This window comes from Belonocnema kinseyi, chromosome 1, assembly GCF_010883055.1.
Source record: "Belonocnema kinseyi isolate 2016_QV_RU_SX_M_011 chromosome 1, B_treatae_v1, whole genome shotgun sequence".
Taxonomy (NCBI): domain Eukaryota; kingdom Metazoa; phylum Arthropoda; class Insecta; order Hymenoptera; family Cynipidae; genus Belonocnema; species Belonocnema kinseyi.
Window position 1 is genome coordinate 57,119,615 of NC_046657.1, and position 24,781 is coordinate 57,144,395.

General features: G+C 30.7%; 1 protein-coding gene across 1 annotated transcript in view; it reads left to right on the forward strand.

Annotated features, from left to right (window-relative positions):
* Nucleotides 1-4,762: 4,762 nt before the first annotated feature.
* LOC117174945 overlaps nt 4,763-24,781 on the forward strand; it is a gene marked incomplete at its 5' end in the record, with an annotated part of 29,540 nt that continues 9,521 nt past the window's right edge. Inside the window, 12 exons of the mRNA XM_033364411.1 lie at nt 4,763-4,850; nt 4,931-5,132; nt 9,000-9,356; nt 11,938-12,145; nt 13,619-13,786; nt 17,286-17,449; nt 17,763-17,864; nt 18,549-18,666; nt 21,009-21,141; nt 21,520-21,751; nt 23,152-23,361; nt 23,436-23,547. Of these exons, the coding sequence (XP_033220302.1) occupies nt 4,763-4,850; nt 4,931-5,132; nt 9,000-9,356; nt 11,938-12,145; nt 13,619-13,786; nt 17,286-17,449; nt 17,763-17,864; nt 18,549-18,666; nt 21,009-21,141; nt 21,520-21,751; nt 23,152-23,361; nt 23,436-23,547 (2,094 nt within the window). The remainder of the gene's footprint in view (nt 4,851-4,930; nt 5,133-8,999; nt 9,357-11,937; nt 12,146-13,618; nt 13,787-17,285; nt 17,450-17,762; nt 17,865-18,548; nt 18,667-21,008; nt 21,142-21,519; nt 21,752-23,151; nt 23,362-23,435; nt 23,548-24,781) is intronic.

Sequence of the window (24,781 nt, forward strand, 5' to 3'; positions counted from 1 at the left end):
TTCGTAATTGCAACAAAAAAAAATTAATTAATATGTTTCCAAGATCCGAAGTAAATTCAAAAAAGGTACAGGGTAAAGTATCCTATTGTACGGGGTAAAGTCGATCAAGGACTTTTTCTGCGGGATAATTTCGGTTAACAACTTCCTTTATTGGACAAAGTTGACTAAGGACTTCCTCGACGGAGTAAATTCGGGCAGGGTACGGAGTAAATTCACATAAGGTACAGAGAAAAGTATCCTATTGTGCAGGGTAAAATCGACGAGGGTACGGGGTAAAGTCGACCAAGGACTTCCTCTGCGGGATAAACTCGGGCAGGGTACGGGGTAAATTCAAATAAGGTATAGGATAAAATATCCTATTGTACACGATAAAGTCAGCTAGGCCTTATGGTAAAGTAGTTTACGTGACAAAGTCGGCTAAAGACTTCATCTACGTCAATGGAGTAAAGTCGGATAGGGTACGAAATAAATTCAAATAAGGTACAGGATAAAATATCCTATTGTACGGGGTAATGTCGACGAGGGTACGGTATCAAGTCGACCAAGGACTTCCTCCGCGGGATAAAGTCGGCTAAAAACCTTCTTTACGGGATAAAGTCTGCTAAGGACTTCCTCGACGGAGTGAAGTCGGGCAGGGTACGGGGTAAATTCAAATAAGGTATAGGATAAAATATCCTATTGTACACGATAAAGTCAGCTAGGCCTTATGGTAAAGTAGTTTACGGGGTAAAGTCGGCTAAAGATTTTATCAACGGTCAATGGGGTAAAGTCGGATAGGGTACGAAGTAAATTTAAATAAGGTACAGGATAAAATATCCTATTTTACAAGATAAAGTCAGCTAGAACATGCGGTACGGGGTACGGTTGAGGGTACGGGGTAAGGTCGGCTAAGCGGCTAAGGACTTCATCTACATCCCCTCCCCTCACTGTTTCACCCGAACGAAACTATAAGGGTTTCTGCTCGGTGCTACGAAACCCTTAACATGATAATATTCTCCCCCATTATTGATGTAATGATTGCTCAAGGGACCCTCTCAGAAACGAAAGTATAAATCGAGGGGTGACCCGGGTTGACCCACTCTTGAAATTTAAGGTACTAAAGGACTACAGTCCACAGTGGACCAAATCAGGAATTTAATGTTCAAAATCGGCTAGACTGACTAGAGTTTACAATTCTTAACCGATTTCGATTTAGTTTTTTTAGGAATGCTCAGAAATAAATACACAATAACGTCTGTAAATTATTTTCTTAAATTTATCCTCATTTTACTTTTTATGTAAATAAATAATCGGGAAAACCTAGACATTTGAGAATATTATTTCTTATTGCTAAGAAAGTTACTTGAGTAAAGTTTCCGTGCCACGGTGCCAATGCATTTTGATCTGAAAAATATAAATAATTAGTTTGAGATAGGGGATAATTGTTATAAACAAATTATATTAACAAGTAATTGAATGAGTTCATCGCCACGAAAAAATTGTTAGTTGATTCAAAGTGCTCAAGGACTTTGTAGAAATAATACTGGTTAAAAATTATTACAAAATATTAACAGTTACTATTGTTATAAACATTTTTATAAACAAATAGTATTTTTGCGTCGTTTTCGTAAGTGTATATTGTTTTCATATGAATACAGTTATAAATGTTTTTCTCAGCTCTTATTACTCATTAAAAATAATTAGTTACTTATAGGATCTTATTAATCAAGAGGAATTTTATAAACAAATAAAAAATCTTCCTACTTTTTTTATTAAAAAATTTTCCTCTCTAGTGTATCTCAAAGTTGCTTTTTAGATTTACTAAACTATAAGAAATTATTAACAATCTTTTTTATGAATAATTTTAGTTAACAAATGGAATATTTTCATCAATTTTTCTCAAAAAAAATTATTATTTTACGTCATATTTATTGAAATAGTTACGCAAAATTACTCAACTCGAGCAAATTTAAAAAACTCTAATTTAGCTTTGATATATAAGACAACGATATTTTTTTCAAAAAAATACTGAAATTTTTTTTAACTTAAATTATTCCCAAAAAAGTTAAATGTTAACTATGAACTTTTTTTGAATAAGTGATTAAATTTAAGAAGATACTTTGATACCTATTGGATGACAACGGATTTTTTTAAACAAAAAATGATAAAAATGGTTTATTTATTATTCAAATTTGTTCATAACAATAAGATTTTTCAATAAACAAATTATTTGCTTTCTTTGTATAATTAGTTTGTAATTTGAAGTGATCGCAAATATATTTTAGGGTTTAGCTGAAAAATTATAATTGTCATTAGTTTCTAAGCCACATTTTTAGGATTTTGCAGGAGAAAACTCGCATTCAAATATCAATTTTTGAATGAAAAAAAAGTATTTTCGATATGTATTAGTTTGTAAAACGAACTGTAAAAATTTTGATTGAAAAATCTCGTCAGCTTCCGAAAAAATGTAGGTAGAAGTTTTTTTTTTTGATTTACGGGGCACGGTTTCTCAACTGTGGAAAATGATAAAAACCCCAATTTTCAATTAAAAAGAAGGATGATCTTTTTAGCCATTGAGTTTCTGAATCCATACAAAAATAAGTTTGATTAAAAAATAGTATTAGGTTTCGAGAAAATAGAGAAGAAATTTTTTTTTATTCGAGGGGCACTTTTTCAACTTCTGAAAGCGATAGAAAATCCAATTTCTAAACAAAAAAAAAAAAAAAAAACAAATGAGAACAAATTTTTTAACAAATTTGAAAAGGAATTAAAAATCTTATTTTCAATTTTTTTTAAAGTTAAAAGTACCCTTCCAAATTTGAAAATTCCCGAATAATAAAATTCTCCAAAAATTAAATTCCCAAACTGAAAAATTCCCGAATGATAAAATGCAAAACGACTAAAAAATCTCTAAAAATAATATTTCCGACACTGTAAGGTTCACAAATTGAGAACTTTCTGAATAATAAAATTCGCGGAGACGACTGAAACATTCGGAAAAAAATCCCGATACTACAATTTTCAAAACAAAAAATTCTTAAATATTAAAATTCCTAAATTATGAAATTGCCGAAACAATAAAATTTCCAACTTAAAAAATTCCCGAATAATAAAATTCGCGAGAAAAATTAAAAATTACGAAAAATGAAATTCCAGACACTAACATTTTCAAAACAAAAATTTCCCTAATAATAAAATTTGCAGGGGCGCCTGAAAAATTTCGAAAACTAAAATTCTCGACACTGTATAATTTCCAAATTGAAACTTTCTGAATAATAAAATTTGCGAGGACGAATAATAAAATTTCCGGAATATAAAATTCCCAAATTGAAAAATTCTTGAATAATAAAATGCAAAACGGCTGAAAATCCCTCAAAATAAAATTTCCGAAACGAAAACTCTCAAATTAAAAAAATTCCCGAATAACGAAATTCGCGGGGGCGACTGAATAATTCCGTTAAATAAAATTCCCGACAATGCAAAATTCTCAAATTGAAAAATTTCCAAATGATAAAATTCGTGGGGACTGAAAAATAGCGAAAAATAAAATTGCCATGGCTGTAAAATTTTCTAATCGAAAAATTCCAGAATAATTAAATTCCCGAATAATAAAATCTCGAATAATAAAATGAAAAACAATTGACAAATCCTAAAAATAAAATTTCCGGAACTGTCAAATTCTCAAGTTGAAAATTTCCCGAATGATGAAATTCACAGAAAATAAAATTCCCGACACTGTAAAATTGCCAAATTTAAAAATTCCTTCATTGGAGAATTGCAGAATTGGAAACTTTACAAATAAGAAAATCAACAGGGACGCATGAAAAATTCCTAAAATAAAAATTTCCGAGACTTTAAAATTGAAAAATTCCCAAATAATAATAATTCCGAAATATAAAATTCCCATATGAAAAATTGTGGAATAATGAAATTCAGGGGGACGAATGAAAAAATCCGAAAACAAAATTTTCTAATAATAAAATTCCCAAATTTGAAAATTTCCAAATGAAAAAATTCCCGAATTCAAACCATTACAATTTTGTTTATCTATAAAATAATTTAAATTATTACAGTTGAAATAATATCAAAATAAGAATTTTTTAATTGTTTATATTCGGGAATTCTCTGGTTGGCATATTTTATAATATGAACATTTTTGGTGGGAATTTTATTCTTCGCAAATATTCCAATTCGGAAATTTTACAGTGACTGGAATTTTATTTTTCGGAGTTTTTCAGTTTTTCTGTTTAAATCAAAGGTTTTCAAAATTAATCAAAATTAATCGATTATTGAATTAATAAATTGAGCATCCGGCGGATGTTCAAATGTTTGGTTTCTAAGGATCCTCTTCTGAACACATTATGTGTCTTTTAGTTCTGTCAAATATCAAACATTTCTTTATAGATCGCATATTTTAATCCATTTTTGTATCAAATTACGAATTAAGAACGAAGAAAATATATTATATTTATAGCAATTAAGGTATTGATTTTTCAAAAACAAAATTTCTGGTGTAATGTGCAAAAACGGATTTTTAGGCTATAAAGTGGTGAGTGGGGAGAATTAAAAACTTTTCTAGAAAAATTGACAATTTAAAATGATAATAATCAGATTTGCGAAAAATTTTCCTATTTTTTGTATATTCGTGCAACAACGCAACGCTAAAAAAAAGTTAAAAGAGAAAAATTTTTTTTACCGAAATAAATATGAAAGCTTATTTTTCACAAACCTCACCAGGCCAAGAAAAAATAATTTAAAATAATTCTAAATTTTTCAGTTTTAATTTTTTCTCGGTGATACGTTTTTCAAAATCAATCAGAAGAAAGGTACTCCTCGAATTATAAGAGCAATTCGACAACAGAGTGTAAAATGTAAGTTTTATAATTTCAAAATTAACTTTTATTATCTCAATTTCTTAAACAATTTTATTATTTTATTATTCTTTTCATAGTTGATCTACACAGGAATTCTTTGTCAAATTCGACTCTTTCTTTGGATAAAACTGCATCCATTATTTATTACAACAAATCTACTTGTAGATCAACATCCACATCTTCGAAATCCCCTGTTCGTTTTTCAAAATCTGATGAAGTTTTGAAAACAAGATCCCCCGTAAATCATTCTTCCAAAAGAGATCCCTCTTCTAACCGCAGGTTTTTAAATTATAATTTTAACCAATTTTTAATTCACATTAGGAGCGGATTAGAGCCACTGTGATGTTAGCTGAAAAGCCCAGCTCGGATCTCACATGCAGAGCCCCCGTTAGATTCCCTCGGTTTCACTTGCGATAAGCGTGCGTGCACGCCGGTTGCGCACGTTGCTACCCAACCCCCACTCCGCCGGGCCATGGGCTCTCCGCATTGGAGAGCCGCGCTGCGTTCGTCAGCTAATTTAGAGACTTGACTGGGAAACCGGCAGATGCCCGGGAAAAAAGCGGGAAATGACCTTGAATTGAATTAAAAACCGGGAATTTACGCCTGATCGTAGCAAAATTTCTAGTTTTCATTCTTTTAGTAATTTTAGACAATTTAGAAGAGTAATTTTCGGTAAAGAAATATAAGTTCCCTTGGGACAGGAAATTTTTGACATGGAACAGGAATTTTTTTAAAGGATCAAAACTGGGCTTTTTGAGAAAGGAATTTAAAAAATCGAAAAGTCGAAATTCGTCAGAATTTAAAAGTTCCTTCATTTAAAGTTTAGAAAAAGAATGTATTTCTGAATGCTAACATACTTTTTTTCGTTTAGAATTTATTTACTTTTTCCTGAAAATTCAACTACTTACGTTTAATAGCTAATCTCTTGTGTTAAAAATTAACTTTAGTTGTAGGAAGATTCGTTATTTTAATTTAAAATTTATCTCTTTTTAAAAATGTAACTACTTTGTAGAAAATCAATTTTTCAAATAAACATTTTACCATCCCATTAGAAAATTTAACTATTTTTTTGAAAATACAATTTTTTTCGTTAAGAATTAGATTTTTAACGGAAAATTCAGCTGTTATGTTTTTAGTTGAAATTTTAACATTATTCAATAAAAATTAAACTATTTGGTAGAAAATTAATGTTTTTTTTACATAAAAATTTGAGTATTTTTTTGAAAATTCATGTAATTTGTGGGAAAGTCGTCTTTTTTGTACAAAATTGATCCTATCGGTTGAGAATTCATAATTTTAGTTGAAAAATCATCTGTTTGGTTGAAAATTAATTTTTTTAACTGAAAATATAACCATTCCATTTTGCATGGAAAATTTACCTTTTCTATTTCAAAATGTAACAATTTGGATGTACATTTGTCTTCTTAGATTGAAAATTCATTTATTTCGTTGAAAATGCACATATTTTGGTAAAAAATCAAGTTTTTTCTTAGAAAATTACCTTCTTTTGGTAGAAAATGATTTTTTTTGTTTACAACTTAATACTTTTGTTTAACAATTTTTTAAAACATTTTTTAAAAACATTTCTTTTTGGTTCAAAACTCAAGTATTCCGATTAAATATTCACAATTTTAGTTGAAAATCTATCTTTTAGGTTTGAAATAAATTTACTTTGTTCAAAAATAAACTCTTTTGTTGATTTTCAGAAAACTATTTTTCTGAAAATCCGATTTTTTTGTTTTTCGACAAATGAATTTTTAACTGAAAATTCAACTATTATATTTTTGGTTGAAATTTTATATTTTCTGGATACAAATTTAACTGTTTGGATGAAAATCGGTATTTTTTATTTAGGAATCAAACTACTTTTTGAAAAATTATATAATTTGTGGAAATTTATTTTTTTTACTATATTTTTACTATTTTTTTATTATTTTTTATTATTTTTTTTTGTAGAAAATTAATCTTTTTGACCGGGAGTTGCGAATGGAACTTTTTTAGTTCAAAATTTAACAATTTAGATATAAATTTTTCTTTTCTGGTAGAAAATTGACTTTTTTTGTTAAAAATAATTTTCTCTATGAAACTCATAGTTAAAAAATTCTTCTTGCTGGTTATTAAAAATTCATTTCTTTGGTTGAAAAATGAGCCAGTTTATTGAAAATTTTTTTCTCTTTTGTTTGAAATTTTTTTTCTCAAACCGAAAATACTATTGCAATTGAATATTCCATCATTTTAGTTAACATTTTTTAACATTAATTTATTTACAATTTTAGAAGTTAAAAATTTAATATATTTCGATTAGAATTTTCAAAAATAGATCAAGTAAAAAAATTCGAAATCATTGAAATTTGACAAGCGTTTGAATTAGATAATTTAGAAATTAACCATTTTAAAATTTTCAACAAAGTTTTCGAAATTCAACTGTTGCGATTTTTAAAGGCAGAACTGAAACTTGTCATAGGCAAAAATTGAACATTTAGTGTTTACTATCAAAATTCAGAATTCTAAAATCGAAACCATTAAAAATAAAGAAATTATTACTTGTTCAAGAGAGAAATTGTTTTTTTATAAGTTAAAAATGTAAAATTTTTTGGAATATTTTTTAAACAAAAAAAAATTAATATTGCATGTCTGGTTCTAAAATCTGCTCATTTTAAAGATTTGCATTTGAGAAATTATTGTGTTAATGTTTCCTTGTTTTAAATTTATTATGAAGGCATTTAATTCAAAATTGTTTAAATACAAATCCTTTAAAATTTTTCGAAACGTTAGTCTAAACAATTTTTACGTTCAATGATAATTTTTTTAATAAAATAAAAATTTTGATTTCTATAATTTTAGAAGATTTTACTTTGAAATATTTAATTTAGTTTTTTATTTCAACTACTTCCTAATGAAATTTTCCAAATTTTTTTCACGAATTTATCTGTCTATGAGCATGATAACTTTTGTAAAAATTAAGTTCGTTAACTAGCCATTTTGGATAAAAATTCAAAAAGTGAGCGCGTTTGAAGAATTTTAGTCCACTTTTTTCGAAATTGAAAAATTCGCTGTACGGTTATTCGTAGTTTATGGAAATATTAACATTTTATCCTCATAACTTTTTTCAATAGAAAAAATTACAAGAGTTATAGCAATTACAAAATTTAAAAAAATAAACGAATATTTTAAGTCAAATGTGTATTCCCCCAATTTTACATCCCATCGGTTTTTGTTTTGGACTGTTCGATTATTTTTATTAATGTAATTACTTTTTATTGCATTTTATTAAGTTTCCATTTTAGTTAATTCATTCATTAACAATAAACTAAATTTTACATAAATTTTATGAATATTTTTAAGCTCTCTTCCATACTACATTTGATCTCCTGAACTCCACCGAATTGTGCCGAATTAAAACATCTTAAAAGATGACGGCTTAGCCGCCTTCAAGTCGACACAGATCGTTCCATTGAATCCTGCATCCAGTGTATTATACAAGGTGTCCAAAAAGTCTGGAACCACTTAAATAACTTCAATTTAACCTTGAAATTCACCTTCAAGGTCAATTCAAGGTGAACGTTGTGTTTTTGCATGAGAACCCCTATTTTGGACATCGGCAATCGAAAGAGCGGGAAATTTTGCTTATAAATATTTACTCAGGTAATAGGTCAGGTGTTACTTTGCAAGTCAGCTACAGGCCATTCAAAATTAAACAATTTCCGGCTTGGGTAAACGGGACGGCTCTGTATTTCTTCAGGTTAAGGTCATTCTTAGAGTATCTTTCAACGAAAAATTCAATGGTCACCTTCAATTTGACCTTGAACTTGATCTTCAAGTTAATTTTTGGTCAACTTTGTGTTATTTACGTTTAGCGTTACCCAACAACAACTACGTGGACCTGAATACATATTCAAGCGTAAAATTTCGTACTGTTTTGATTTCCGACGTCAAAAATAGGAGTTGCTATTTAAAAATCCAAACATGACCTTGAAATGACCTTGATGTTCACGTTCAAGGTCAAATTAAAAAAAAATCATTTTAAAATCGTCCGCTGAATCGCCACCCTGTAATTTCAAAGTGGCTCTTATCCTTTGCCTGCACATTACATATTCAAAATTTCGTACATTTTAAATTAAATAAAACATGTTTTATTCTTTACAGATTAAATACAGTCCAAACTGCTCAACTTTTTGAACCTGCACCATCAAGTAGAAAGCAAAAAAAATGTAAAACGGTTGAAGGAGGTCTTGAACCGACTGAATCTTCATTTTACAATCAACATTTTCGTCCATTTGATAAGAGGACAGTAAATAAATTGAAAACTCTTCCGAGGAATTTTAGGTCTTCAGAAGATCGTTTCAAAATACCCAGCTACTTAAATTTTGATAAGAAAAATTGTCCGAGGAATCGTGAAAAAAAGAGAATCAATGAAAAGCGCCGAGGTCTACCAAAAGAAAAATGCTATTTTTCTAGTAGTTCAGAGTCTTCTCAAGTGAATCTGATGGACCGTTGTCCCAAGTAAAATAAATGCAAATTAATTAATTTTTTATTATTATTATTGTCATTATTTATTATTATCTTCACTTTTTATTTTTCGCGTTTGATCGGATAAATGTTTAAACAATTCGAATAATTTCAAACAAACATCAAATAGTTAAATTTCCAGTTGAACAAATTAATTTGAAAAAAAATGTTTAATAAAATAGTAAAATCCTCAACCAGAACTAATTAATTTACGAAAAAAAGTTTAATTGTTAAACTAAAAATATTAAATTTATAAAAAGCAGGGCTTAAAATATTTTCAAATATTATCTATAAAAAAATTGGATTTTTATCCCGAAAATATAAATTTTTCATCAAAAAGTTCATTTTCAATCCAATAGTTCAATTTCTAACCAACTAGATGAATTTTTAAAAAAGAAATAAATTTTCAACAATATAATTAAACTTCTAATTTAATTAAAATCAAATTTATAAAAATTTTAAATTGATAACAAATTTTGCAAAGTATTTTAAAATGAATTTTTTATTATAAAGACACGGCACTCTAACTAGAAGATATAAATGCGATCCTTCTCGTCACCCATGAGTTAGAGGGTGGAAAACCAAATAGATTTTACTCAGTTGACATATTTATTTCTTAAGAAACACCTACACTTAAACTACTATTTTTAGCAAAATGAAAATTTTCACTTTCTCCCCTCACTTCACCTTTCGGCTGCCCTTTCTCAACTTCTTCCTACTTTACTTCCCTCATTTCAAATAATTTCCCCTGCTTTACCTCCACCATTTTCCCTACTGCAACTACTTCATCTCATTCCCCTCCTCTCATTCCACTACTTTAATCCTCTTATTTTTCTACATTTCCTCTCCCCCTCCCCTTATATTACTTCTGCGTTTCCTTTTACTCCCCCTTTCCTAATACTCCCCCCTCTTTAAGGAATGTCCCTCTTCTACTGACCCTCATTTCTGATCATTCCCCATACTTTTATTCCCCCCAGTTTTCCTACTTGACCTAGTTTTCCGCTCTACTCGTTTCTCTTACTTTTTCTTCCCTTATTCATGCTCACTTTTCGTTTATCCCTCCCCCCTCATTTCTGCTCACTTTTCCACACTTTCAACGTCCTTTACGTCCTTTCCATCGTCCTCACTTGTTCTCCCCTACTCACCTCACTTCTTATAATTTCTCAAACTTCCCCAACCCTTATTTCCCTCACTTCGCCTACTCTCATTTTTCCTAATTTCTGATCACTTCGCCTAGTACCTTCCCCCTATATTAACCCTGATTTCTCATAATTTTCCCTACTTTTATTCCCCTCAGTTTCCCTACTTCACCTACTTCCCCTTTACTCATTACGCCCACTTTTTATCCCCTTATTTATGCTTACTTTTTCTAAATCCCTCCCCCTCATTTCCTCTCACTTCCCCACGCTCCCATCCCCCTACGTCCTTTCCATAGTCCTCACTTTTTCTTTGTTACTCACCCGCACTTTTAATAATTTCCCCAACCCTCATTTCCCTCACTTCTTCTAACCTTATTTCTCCTAATTTCTCACCATTTCGCCTACCTACCTACCTCCCTTTCGGAATTTCGAAAGGGAAAATTCCGAGGGAAATTCCCGACATGTTAAACCCAGATATAACACATAAGATGACGTTAATTAGTTAACACAGCTATTGACAATAAAAATGGTTAAATTATCATAAAAATGTCTTTAAAAGTTTTAAAATTAATTATTCACAGTTGATGGCATTGAAAGAACTAAGCTTCTACGTCCAAACATATCCAAATAGTGAATTTGTTGAATAATATTGTTTAAACAATTACCGATTTTCGTTAAATGATCAAATACGATATAAAGATTTCATTCTCAAGCAATTCCCACCACTGCAAATTTAACACCTCTCATTTAACCTACTTCCCGTCACTTTATTTTTCATCATTCCCCTACTTTTCTTTCCCTCACCTATCCTTACGCTTCCCTAATTTCCTACCACTTCTCACTTTACCTACTTCCCTTCCATTCATTTTTCACCATTTCACCGACATTACTTCTTCTCACATATTTACGACCTTCGCTCATTTTTCCTACTTCCCCTTCCCTAATTTCCTCTAATTTCCCATCACTTCCCATACTTCTGCTTTCCAAAATCCTCCTGCTTCTCCTCACCTCATTTTCTCTCATTTCCCCTACTTCCTCTGATCTCATTTCTTCTGACTTTCCCTCCTCTCATTTCCCTTACTTTCAATCCGATTATTACTCCTCACTTCTCCTCACTACTCTTCCTTAGAAAAAAGTAACCCTAAAAAAAAAAAAAATGAGGTGAGTACAAATAGGGAAAGTGACAGGAAATAAGGGTCAATAAAGAGAGGAGAAGTGGAGGAACTGAGGGGAGGGAAAGTGGTAGAAATGTGAGTGGAGAAGTGAAGGGAGAAAGAGAATGAGAAATGAGGGAAGACGAAATAGGGAAATCAAAGTAGGGTAGTAGAGGAAATGAGAGGAGAGGAAGTAGAGGAAGTGAAGGAGGAGAGGGAAGCAAGAGAGGCCGAAGTAGAGAAGCTACGAAAATAATTATTTTATCTTCATATTTTATCTAGTCTGTCGACTGAAGATATTACACCGCAAAGGCAACGAGCCGGTCTCACAGAAGGCTTCGGTTTGGGTTTTTTGATGCAGCATATGCAAAAATCGCAATTTAAGGAAGCAACTGATGAGAAAGATAAAATTACCAATTTCCAAAAAACTAAAAGGACTTTTCCATTTCAGAACACCCCGAGTGGTAACTTGAAAATAATTCCAAATCAGGTTTGTCATTTTCACTTGTTTCTTTTCGATTTATAGAAAAATACACAAGAAGACAAATAAAATTTTAAAAGATAATTAAAAAATCTGGGTTTAATATAAAATTTTAAACAATCAAAATAAGCTTTACAGATAAACAAAATTCAGCAATAGCCATTCAGCTTGAAGGATTCTGAATCTAGATTTAAAATATTTTTTTCACTATCACCATAAACTTTAAAGTTAAAACAGTTTTTTAACAATAACCATTCAGTTTGAGGGATTCTGAATCTGGGTTTAATTTGATAAATAAACTTTAAAGTTAAAAAAAAATGTCATCACTTGTTATTCAGCTTCAAGGATTCTGAATCTGTGTTTCAACTATTTTTTGCACAATCAAAATAAACTTTAATGTTAAAATAATTTTTTAACAGTAATCATTCAGCTTAAATATTTCTGAATCTGGGTTTTACATATTTTTGGCATTATCAAAATAAACTTTAAAGTTGAAGCAATTTCTAAGATTTTCATTCAGCTTGAAGTATTCTGAATGTGGGTTTAAAATATTTTTTACACAATCAAAATAAACATTTAGGTTAAAACGATTTTTTAACAATAGTCATTCAGTTTAAATATTTTTGAATCTGGGTTTAAAATTTCGTTTGCATAACCAAAATAAACTTTAAAGTTAAAACAATTGTTTTAAAATAGTCATTCAGTTTGAATATTTCTGAATCTGGGTTTTTAAATTTGTTAGCATAACCAAAATACTTTAAAGTTAAAACAATTGTTTAAAAATAGCTAGTCATTCAGTTTGAAAATTTCTGTATCTGGATATAAAATATTTTTTGCACAATTAAAATAAATTTTGATGTTAAAACAATTTTTACAATAGTAATTCAGCTTAAAGGATTTTAAATCTAGGTTTAAAAATATTTTTTCTGAACTGTTGTGTTTGTGAACTTGGATTATTTTCAAATTAGGGAAGTTTATAATTTACAGTAATTTTCAGTTTCAGGAACAATTATTTTTGAACATTATTAATTAAATTAATTAATTCATTAAATTTGAGACTATAATTTGAATATCAATTTTTAACAAAAAATGGAATAGTTACATTTTAAGTACATAAAATTAATTCTGATTTTAAAAAAAAAACGAAATTTTAGAAAATTAGTTGGATTTTCAACCAAATAAATTACTTTTGAACTAAAATGATGAATATAAAAAAAAATAATTTCCAAAAAGTTTATTTTTTAAACCAAGAAAATAAATTTTCTACAAAAAAGATGAATCATCACCTAAATACATTAATTTTTTAAACAAATGTAGTTGAATTTTCAACCAATTAAATTAATTTCTTAAATGGTTTTATTAATTTAATTAGCATTTAAGAGAAAAAAAACTAGAAAAAAGGGGAACTTTCTGGAAAATAGAGGAAAAATTGTGGAATAGGGGAAAGAGTGTTTTAAATTTAAATGTCGATGTAAATTTTAGGTGGTGTATGAATCGAAAAAAGTGAGTGTCCTAGTTGCTGATCCCAGAAACACGAGGGTAAACGTGAAAGCACAGTTGGAAAAACCAGGACTGAATTCAGAAATTGCCGGACAAGATCCTATTGAGATTCCACCTGGCGTGACACCTTCAACGATTAATCAACTCCAGGTCTCAGCAATTTCTTTCCTTTATTAGTGAGAAATAAATTAGGGTATCGTAGCCTATTAGGACGCTAATTATTTATCTCAAACATCCCCCTCCCTATATTCCCCTTACCGTCTCATTCCATTCCTTCCCCTTCTACTTCAAATTCTTCATCCTCTACATTACCTTTCCCTACCATTTTCTAAACTTTCCTTCAAAATCACTTCACCTCCTTCAAATATCGACTTTCCCACTCCTAATATCCCCTCGTTTCTCCTACTTTCTCACCACATACTTTCCTTGCTTCTCCTCCACTCACTTTTTATTCTTCCACTCCCCTATTTCCCCTCGCTCCCCATACTTGCTCTCCCATCACTTCCCCTAATTCCCCTCCCCTCATCAATACTACTTCTACTCCCATCATCACCCCTCATTTTTTCTACTTTTACTCCTCTAATATATCTACTTCCTCCTACGTCATCGACTTCCCCATATCATGTTGCCCCTCTTTCCTCCTACTTCTCCCCTCATTCCCACTACATCCAATCTTTTCATTTTCTCACACTTGTACTCCCACTAATTTCTTATAATTTCTGCTACTTCTCATTTCCTAATTTCCTCTCACTTGCCCTACTTGCACTTCCTTGATTTCTCCTACTTCCCCTTCTCCTATTCTCCTTAATTGACCCCACTTATTCTCGTTTACACTTATTTTATCTACTACCCAACCCCTCATTCGCCTTTACCACATATACTTCCCATTATCTCGCTTCCTCTACTCCTCTTAAATTCCTATCATTACGAATAATTTTCCTTTAGTCATTTCTCCTTACTTCCCCTACCCCATATGTTCTCTTACATCCGCACTCATCATTCCCCTGTTTACACATCCTAATTTCCTCTCTATTAATTTCACCTCATTTGCTTTGCCCTTATTTCTTCACTTTTACTCTTTCTCATTTCTAATTATTTCCTTTAATTACCCACCCTTTATTTCCCCCTTCTCCTACTTCTCCTCCCCTAATTCCCACTAGTTCCACTCCTTTCATTTTCTCTCACTTCTCGTTCTTCCACTATTTTCTTATAATTTTCAGTACTTACGCTGTCCTACTTACCTCTCACGTTCCCTATTTCCACTCGCCTGATTTTCTCTACATCCCCTTTTCTCAGTTTCTCTGATTTTCCCAAATTACTCTCACTTACACTCATTTCATCTTCTGGCCAGCCCCTCATTTTTCCTTACCTCCCATCACCTCGCTTCCTCTACTCCTCCTAAGTTTCCATCACTATAAATAATTCACGTTTAATCATTCCTCTCACTTTCCCTATCCTTATATTTCCTTACACCCTCCACCTAATGGCAACAATTGCCCATCCTAATTTCTTCCCTCTTAATTTCACCTCATTTCCCCAGCTCTCATTTCCCTTCCTCTACTCACCTTGATTTCTAAGCATTTCACTTTCCTCTCTTTATTTTTCAACTTTCTCTTTCCTCAGTCGGTCTACTTTCCCTCCCTCATTTTCTCTCATTTCTCAACCAAACACTTCTATTTTTCTTCCTTTTATTTTCCGTACTTCCCTATCTCTTATTTTGCCTCACTTTACTATTGTTTCATGTAATTCCATTCCCTACTTCGCATTTCCTCTCATTTCCCCTACATCTCTTTCCTTTACCCCCCCCCCCTCAGTAAGTCAGTAACTACTTCCAGAACAATTTACATTTTATATGGAACATATAGAAATTTTGAAGGATGTTATAATTATCTGTTTATTTTAAGAAAAATATACCCACAGAAAAGAGATTGTTTGAAACATGATAATCTTAAATGTTTATTTATTTTTTGTTCATAACTAAAAAGCTAAAGAAAAGTTAAAAATAACAGAAAAACTGTAAATGTCTAGCAATTATCTAACAGAAGATATTTATGAACAATAATAAATTGTTGAAACAATTATTTTTGTTAACTATTTAAATTTTTAATTCGAAAATTTAGTTGCAATCAAAAGAAAAACGATTTTTCAACAAAATAGTTCAATCTTTAAGCAATAAAATGAATCTTCAACAAAGCAGTTGCAATTTCAAGTAAATAGTTGAATTTTCTAATAAAAGATAAATGTTCAACCAAAAATGAAATAGTTAAATAACAGTAAAAAATTAATTTTCCACCAAATTGTTGGATTTTCAACTAAAAAAATAAATGTTTAATAAACAAAGATATATTTTTAAAAACAAAAAAAACTATTGAATTCAACCCAAAATGCTGAAAATCTAACAACAGTTATATTTCAAACCAAGAAAGATTCTTAAATAAAAAAAAAAACAACAAATTACTGAATTTTCAAGCCAAAAAGACGAATTTTCCACAAAGTATATGAATTTTTAAACAATTGAATTTTCAACTGAAAACGATTAATTTTCAACCAAAAATGAAATAGTTCAATTCACAGTGAAAAAAATTCATTTTCCTCTAAACGCTTAAAATATCAACTAAAAATATGAATTTTAAACGAAACAAAAAAAAATTTAATGAAAACAATTGAACTCAAACCAAAAAGCTGAAAATCCAAAAAAAGTTGAATTTTCAACATACAAAGATTTCTGAGTAAAAATAAAACAAGCAAAAAACGAACAACAACAAAATAAAATTGTGTAATTTTCAATTCAAAAAGAAGAATTTTCAACAAAATACATGAACTTTCAACCAAATAGTTGAATTACCTGGTAGTTTTTTTTAAATCGTTGAATTTTTAATCCAAAAGGATAATTTTTCTATAAAGCAGTTGATGCATTTTTATTTTTTAAAATTCCTCAGTCGACCTGATTTTGAAACAAATTATTTATTATTTTTCAGTATCTGAAAATATTCAAGGAAAACTGATTTAAAAAAAAATATTTAGAAGTTTTAGAACTTTATAAAAGATTTAGAACTAATTTAAATCTTGAAAAGATTTAAAAAATTTTTAGAGAAAATTTTTGATTTTGCAAGATTACAAAATTTTAGAAGAATTTAAAAAAAGTGTGAGAAATTTAAAAGTCTTAAAAAGGTTAAAAAATAATATAAAACTTGAGATGATTTAAAATGTTATCAAACAAAACCTTTGTTTTTGAAGATTCAAGGCAAAAAAATGTGAAGGTTTTGAGAAAATATAAAATTATAAAAAATCTAGGAAAAATTCAATCAGTTTATAAGATTTAGATTTTCAAAGAAGTAGAAAAACCCTGCAATATTTTAAAGTGATTTTTTGAAATTTTAAAGATTTTTTCCGAATTAAAAAAAAAAAAACACTTGAGTCAGTTTTTTATTATTCTACCTCAGTATTTTTTTAAATTTGAGAAAAAGCCTTTTTAAGGGTATATTTAAGTATTTGAAAATACTTAATTATGCTACAAGGACGGAAAAAGTGCTTTTTACGCACTAGTGCGTAAAAAACTTCATGCCGTTCGAGTTTTTGTAGGAGGTTATGCAAAAAATAATTTTCCCCTTAAAATGATTTAATTTTGATACGCTAGTTCTCTTTCTAGGTCCAGGAGAAATTACCCCGTATTCCAACAATATATAGGCCAAGGACGCAACCGTATCGACCGAAACCAGCGGCTCATCCGGGAGAGATGGAACACAAACTGACTGCAGAAAAGGGGACCCATCGTTTGCCTCTACCACCAACTGAGGAAATCCCATTGTCCTCGTAAAACAATTAAAATCACATTTTCCAATTCCTTAGATTATAAAATTATTATTTATCGTACCACCTTTATTGAAAATTTTTACAAATTACACATTTTTATTTTAAAACGATTACTTTGAAAAAATAATTTTCAAGAAGAAAAAATCTGCTTCCATCCGGATTCGAACCAAGAACTTTACTATTCCCGATTTAAATCCGGTCTGAGGCGCATTTTTTAATGTTCTTCAAAAATTATTCGACAGCAGTATAATCGGTTTAAAATCGATATTTGTATTATTTAAATAAATCTTTGTTTCATTTACAACTTTCTTAGATTAGGGTTCACTGTCGATCAACCGATCGATTGGGAAAATATCATTCTTCCTGAAAAAACGGATTTGTATCGAGAACTCGCTAGGAGAATTACAAATTACAAGTGAGACACTAAAAATTAATAATATTAATGATAATTTAAATTGAATTCGAAACACTTTAAATTTCTAATATTTGACAAGAAAATATTGCACTTTCAACCAAATAGTTAGTCTTCAACGAAAAACATCAATTTTCAATCAAGAAGATTAATTTTCTTGAAAAAAGATGAATTTTCAAGAAAATACAAGTAGTACAACTATACTTCTACGGGAACACTTGCCAAACAAATCAGGTTCTGTTTCATACTAAGTTACCGACTGTCGACATTACCAACAGTAGGTAATGCAGATTCCTGGCAAGGATCGATCTTTAATCGTTTCATCAAACTTACCAAACCTTACCAAACATGTACTGGATGGTAGCTGGGTCTAAAAAATAAGTGCCACTTTGAATTACGGGTCTGAGGATCGATCAATGTCAGGGATCTGCATTAGCAACAGACGGTAATACCGACTGCCGGTAGCTCAATATGGAAAATAAACTTGGTCGGTCGGTGAGTGTTTCCGTAACCTCATAGCTATATAGTTTAATTGGCAACGAAGAAGGGATGATCATTTATAAAATTTATTGGATTTTTAACAAAATAATTAAACTTTCGACCAAATAATAACATTTTTGACGAAATCTTTTAGATCTTGGATACAGCAATTAAATTTTATTCTTATTTTTCTGTCTATTTTTTAAGAAATGCAGATTGTATCGTCCGACTCGAAGAAGATGAATTTCACTGTCACTTAATAGTACTTCAGAGCTACAGCACATTCTTTGATGAAAAAAATATCAAAGAGGTTGATTTAACGGGAGTAAGTTTGTAAATCAAAGTATTTTTTTTTTGTAAAATTGTAATTGTCTTATTTGGCTAAGGAAGAGGTACTACTAAAAAGAAAATTAAATCTCAATTATTACAGATTCTTTTTATTAATTTTCAATGTTTCAAAATATTTTCAATTTTCAAATTCTACAATCCAAAATTAAAAGTGGTGTAAAACTGATGTACAAATTGGCTACATCTAAATTAAAATAGTTTATTTTTTATATTAATTTTCCAAAATTCTACATATTTTCAATCTAAAATTTGAAGTGGTCGAGGAGTGGTAAAAATTTTTTTTCATATAAATTAAAAATAAATTATTTATAGGGTTTCATACACCCGGGCAGGAACCCTTACAGTTTCGGTCGGGTGTTCGTCCGTCCATCCAATCTGTCCGTCGTACTATTTTTCAAGGAGAGGAAATGAGAGGAGGCAAATTACGGGGTATGAGGAGAAACTAGGGGAGGGAAGCGATGATAAATGGGAAGTAGGGGAGAGTAGAGGAAATTAAAGGAGGAGTATTGGAGGAAGGAAAAAGAAATTAGGGGAGACAAATTACAGGAAGTGAGCGAAAATGAGTGTAGGGAAGTGATGATAAATGCGAAGTAGGAGGAATTATGGGAGATATAGGCGAAGTGAGGAAAAATAAGGGGAAGTAAAATAGGGTGAAATAAGGGAGTGGAATTGGAGGGAGTGATGGCAGATTAGGTGAGGGGAATAGGAAATAATAGAGGAAATGAGGGGAACGAAAGTAGTAGAAATTATAGGAGGGGAAATAGGTTGAATGAGAGGAGGGGAAGTCGAAAAATCTGGGTAGGGAGAATAGGGGAAGTAATGAGAAATGAGGAGGGAAATGAGAAATAAAAGGAGGGGAGTTAGGTCAAGTGATAAGGAATAAGAGAAGGTGAAGTAGGGGAATAATGAGAGCGGGCAAAAAGAAAGTGAGAAAAAATTAGGAGTAGGAAAATATGGGGAGTGAGGAAAAATAAGGAGAGGGGAAGAAGTAGATATGACTGGAGAGAAAATGAATTCAGGGAAGTAGGGGAAGTGTAGGGGGGGGGGGAATAGAGGAAATGAGGGGAGAGCAAGTAGGAAAATAAAGAAGTAACCGTGATGGAAATTATTCCGTTATATTTTGTCGGTTTTTAATTTTCTCTTCCGGCATATTTGTCCATATTTCAATTACCTCTTCCAGGATATTTTTTCCAGGGACGTTTTTTTTACTAAGACAGGAGTACCTAACCTTTAGTTTTCTATTCCAAAATGTTTTTTTAGATATTAATTTTCTCTTCCGGCATATTTGGCCTTATTTCAATTATCTCTTTCGGAAAGCAAGTAGGAAAATAAAGAAGAATAAGGGCAGTGGAGATTATGGAAAATTAGAGAAGGGGAAGTACTGAAAATGAAAGGACGGAAATTGAGTGGAGGGAAATAGGGGAAATAAAGGAAGAAAAAGTAGGAAAAGTGAGTCCAAATGAGAGGAGAAAAAGTAGATAAGTGAGTGGAAATGAGGGAAGATAAAGTAGGCGAATCTGAGGGTAGAGGATAAAGGAAAGTAAGGGAAAATTAGGGTTGGTAAAGTATGAGAAGTGAAGGAAAATAAAAGGAAGGTAAGTAGGGTAAATGAGGAAAGAGGAAATAAGGGGAAGGTGAAGCGGGAGAAGTAAGTGGAGAGCAATTAGGAGAATAAAGAAAAATAAGGAGAGTGGAGGTGATGGAAAATGAGGGCTGAGAAAGTAGGTGAAGCGATAGGGAGCACAAGCGAGTGAAGGGAAAATGAGATTAGGGAAATGAGGGACATTAAGGATGGAGAAGGAGAGGAAGTGGATAAAAATGAGGGAATAGAAAGTAGAGAAATTGAGGGGGAAGTGAGTGAAGGATTAATGAAGGGAGGGAAAGCATGGGAAATGAGGAGAGAGGGTTGAGGGAAGTAAGGGAAAATTATGAGTGAAAATGTACGGGAAGTGAGGGGAAGTAGGAAAAGTCAAGGGAGGAATGTAGGAAAAGTACATTGAAATGGGGAAAGGGGAAATGATGAGAAGTAGGGGAAATGATAGAAGAGTAATGGAAAGTGAAGAAACATAAAGGGAGTGGAAGTGATGGAAAATAAAGGAAGGGGAAGTACAGATTATTAGAGAAGGGGGAAATGATTAGAAAAGAGGGTTAGTAAGGAAGGGGAAGTGAGGGATGGGAAGGGCAAGTAGAGGAATAATTTTTTTTATTAATTCTCAAAATTTTACATATTTTTCATTTTCATTATTTTCAAATTTCAAATTGTGCAACCTGAAATTTCAATTGGTCCAAAGTGGTAAAAAAATGTATTCTAAAATGCAGAGCAGCGTGACATCAAGAGCCTTTTCAATTATTTACGACTGGATGATAAACTCGAGAAATGAGAGCTGTCAACTTCTTAGACGAGATAATATTCTTGAAATTTTTGTAGCTGCTCAGTACCTCGGTATTAAGGGTGTGTATGAAATTATTAAAACTAGAGAGTGGGTATATTAATACAACAGGGTGGTTTAAAAAAAGGTTTTTTAATCAAATGGCACCCCTATAAACTTTTTCTGTTGGTATCCAATTTACCCCTGATTTTTGGTGGAAATTTCAAAAAATATTTAGAGGTCCCTGAAGTAATTTTTTCTAACTAAAAAGTTTATTTAATTCCAATAGTCCCTGTTTGGCTATTTTTACATTTAATAAATATTTTATCGACAAAAACCAACTTAAGGTGCCCCTAAATATATTATATTTATTTTGTTATTTTAGCACCAAATAGAGCCATTTGTAGGTAGCCATTTAAAAAAAATTAATCAATAATAATAATGTATCGATATTTTTACAGAATTGGAGGAACAATGTTGGGCTTTCATAGACAATGATGACCTGTTTTCAGAAGATACAGCTTTTCTATTATATTTAGAAGCTCGAAAAATTGGTAACACTGCAGTGATGGAGTTAATGGTACCAAGAATAATGAAATTTTTCCTAATGCTCGTCAGTACAAAGGACTTTCTGGAACTTTCAGTTGATGAACTTTGCCTACTTCTAAAATCGAATTACATATGCGTAAACAGGTAATTTCTGCCTTTAATTTTCTATTCCGGCATATTTTTCTCTTCGGGAAAAAGAATTTTTAATTTTCCATCACGGCATATTTCGGCGGATTTTAATTTTCTCTTCCCACATATTTTTCTCTTTCGAAGAGACTAGTACGTAACCTTTAATTTTATCTTCTCAACTATTTTTCCGGATTTTAATTTTCTCTTCTGGCATATTTTACCTGATAGAGGAGTTCCTAACCTTTTATATTCTATTCCGGCATATTTTTCCATATTTCAATTTTCTCTTCCGTCATATTTTTTCTTTTGGAGAGAAGAAAACCTAATCTTTAATTTTCTTTTACGGCGTATTTGACACTTTTAAGTAGATGAATAACAAATTTTTTAATTTTCTCTTCCGGCATAATTTGCCTCATTTAAATTTTCTCTTCCGTCATATTTTTTCCGGGAAGAGGAGTACCTAACCTTTTATTCTCTTTTCCGGCATATTTTTCAAGATTTCAATTTCCTCCTCCATCATATTTTTTCTTTCGAAGAGAGGAGAACTTAACCTTTATAGTTATATTCCGGCTTATGTTACCCTTTTAATCAGATGAGTGACAAATTTTTTAATTTTCTCTTCCGGCATATTTTTTCCGGAAATAGGAGTTCCTAACCTTTTAATTTCTATTCCGGCGTATTTTACCCTTTTAAGCAGATAAGTAAAAAAAGTTAATTTTCTATTCCAGCATATTTTGGCGGATTGTAATTTTCTCTTCCGGAATAACTTTTCCTATATTAATTTTCTCTTCCGGCATAACTTGCCGATTTTAATTTTCTCTTCCGTCATATTTTTTTCGGGAAGAGGAGTACCAAATCTTTTATTCTCTGTTCCGGTATATTTTTTCGAAATTTCAATTTTCTCTTCCCTCGTATTTTTTTCTTTCGAAGAGAACTTAACATTTTAATTTCTGTTCCGGCATATTTACCCTTTTAAGCAGATTTTTATAAAACAAATTTTTATAATTTTATATTCTGGCATATTTTGCCGGATTGTAATTTTCTCTTTCGGAATAACTTTCCCTGTATTAATTTTCTCTTCCGGCATAACTTGCCCGATCTTAATTTTCTCTTTCGTCATATTTTTTTCCGGGAAGAGGAGTACCTAACCTTTTATTCTCTGTTCCGGTATATTTTTCGAGATTTCAATTTTCTCTTCGATCATATTTTTTTCTTTCGAAGAGAAGAGAACTTAACATTTTAATTTCTGTTCGGGCATATTTGACACTTTTAAGCCGATTTTTATAAAAGAGATTTTTATAATTTTCTCTTCCGGTATAACTTGCCCAATTTTAATTTTCTCTTTCGGTATAACTTTTCGAATTTTATTTTTCTCTTCCGGCGTATTTAATTTTTTAACAATACTAATTTTTTAGTGAAATGGAAGTTTTAATGTCAGCTGTGAGATGGTTGATGTGTGACTGGCAAGATCGAAAAATGTACATGCTCGATGTTTTGAAATGTGTCCGATTTGGCCTAATAGCCCCATGGCAATTGGTCGATGTGAAGAGGAATCCAGAAAATCCGGAATTTATGGAACTCATGTCTTGTCCAGAAGTCCAAAAGATGGTTGACGATGGTCTAGCGTAAGATTATAAACATTATTTCAAAAAATTCAAATTACTGAACAACATTTTATTTTATTCAATATTTCTTTCAGTTTTGTCATAATCAAATACTGGTATGGTAATCAAACAGAGGATTACTATCACTGGATTGATTTACTCGGTCTCACAGAACCAACGAATCGAAATTGGGCTGGTGAAGACAAGGTAAAATTATAATTAATAATTAATAATTAACAGAGGAATGAAGGGCAGCACGTCATTAGAATCCCATCAGGTAACCTACTTATTCAGGATAGAAGTCACAAAAAACGCTATTAAAAATCAAATTTTTTATTGAGAAAAAAAAAGATTAACCTTCTTTCAGAAATAAATTTTTTTTTAAACTTTCGTTCCTGAATAAAATCCAATTTTCAATTTTTAAAAAGTGAGGATTGACTTTCTAGCATTGAGTTGCTGATTCGATAATAAGAAACATTGATTCAAAAATGTTATTAGGTTTCGAGAGAATGGAGGAGAATTTTTTTTGCTCGAGGGGCAAACTCTTTTTCCCAACTTTGGAAGGTCATAAAAAACCTAATGTTCAAAAAGAAAGAGAACATCTTCTTTTTAATAATTGCGTTGCTAAATCGATACAAAAAAATTTGATTCAAAAATATTATACTTCGAAAGAATGAAGAGGGCATTTTTTCGCACGAGGGGCACATTTTTAAAATTTTTAACGATGATAGAAAATCCAATTTTCACTTTTTTTAAATGGAGAATTTACTTTCTAGCCACTGAGTAGCTGAAACGATACAAATACAGTTTTATTAAAAAATATTATCAGTTTTTGAAAGAATGAAGAGGGCATTTTTTCGCTCAAGGGGCACGTTTTTCAACTTTAAACGGTGTTGAGAAATCAATTTATTTTAAAAAAGTGATAATTTTCTGTTTAGCTATTACGTTGCTCAATCGATATAAAAAAAGATTGAAGTATGAAAAAATTTGATTCAGAAATATTATTCGGTTTCGAAAAAATAATGGAGGAATTTTCTCGCTTGAGGAGACCTATTCTTCAATTTTGAGGTGATGAAAAATCCAATTTTGATTTATTTTTTTAAATTGAGAATATATTTTCAATTATTCAGTTGCTAAATCGATAATAAAAAACTTTCATTGAAAAATGTTGTTATGTTTCGAGATAATGGTGGAGGAATTTTTTTTTTGCTCAAGGGGCACGTTTTCTCAACTTTGGATGGTGATAAAAAATCCAATTTTCAATTTGAGAAAAAAAACGAGATTCATCTTTAGCTATTGAGTTTCTAAATTACGAGGGTAGTTCAATAAGTCCTTAGATTGAAGCATAAAAACAATTTTTTTTGGGTAAATTTTTTTTTATTTTTCAACATAATCTCCTTGGAGCTCTATACACTTGGTCAATCGCTTTTCAAGTTTTTTT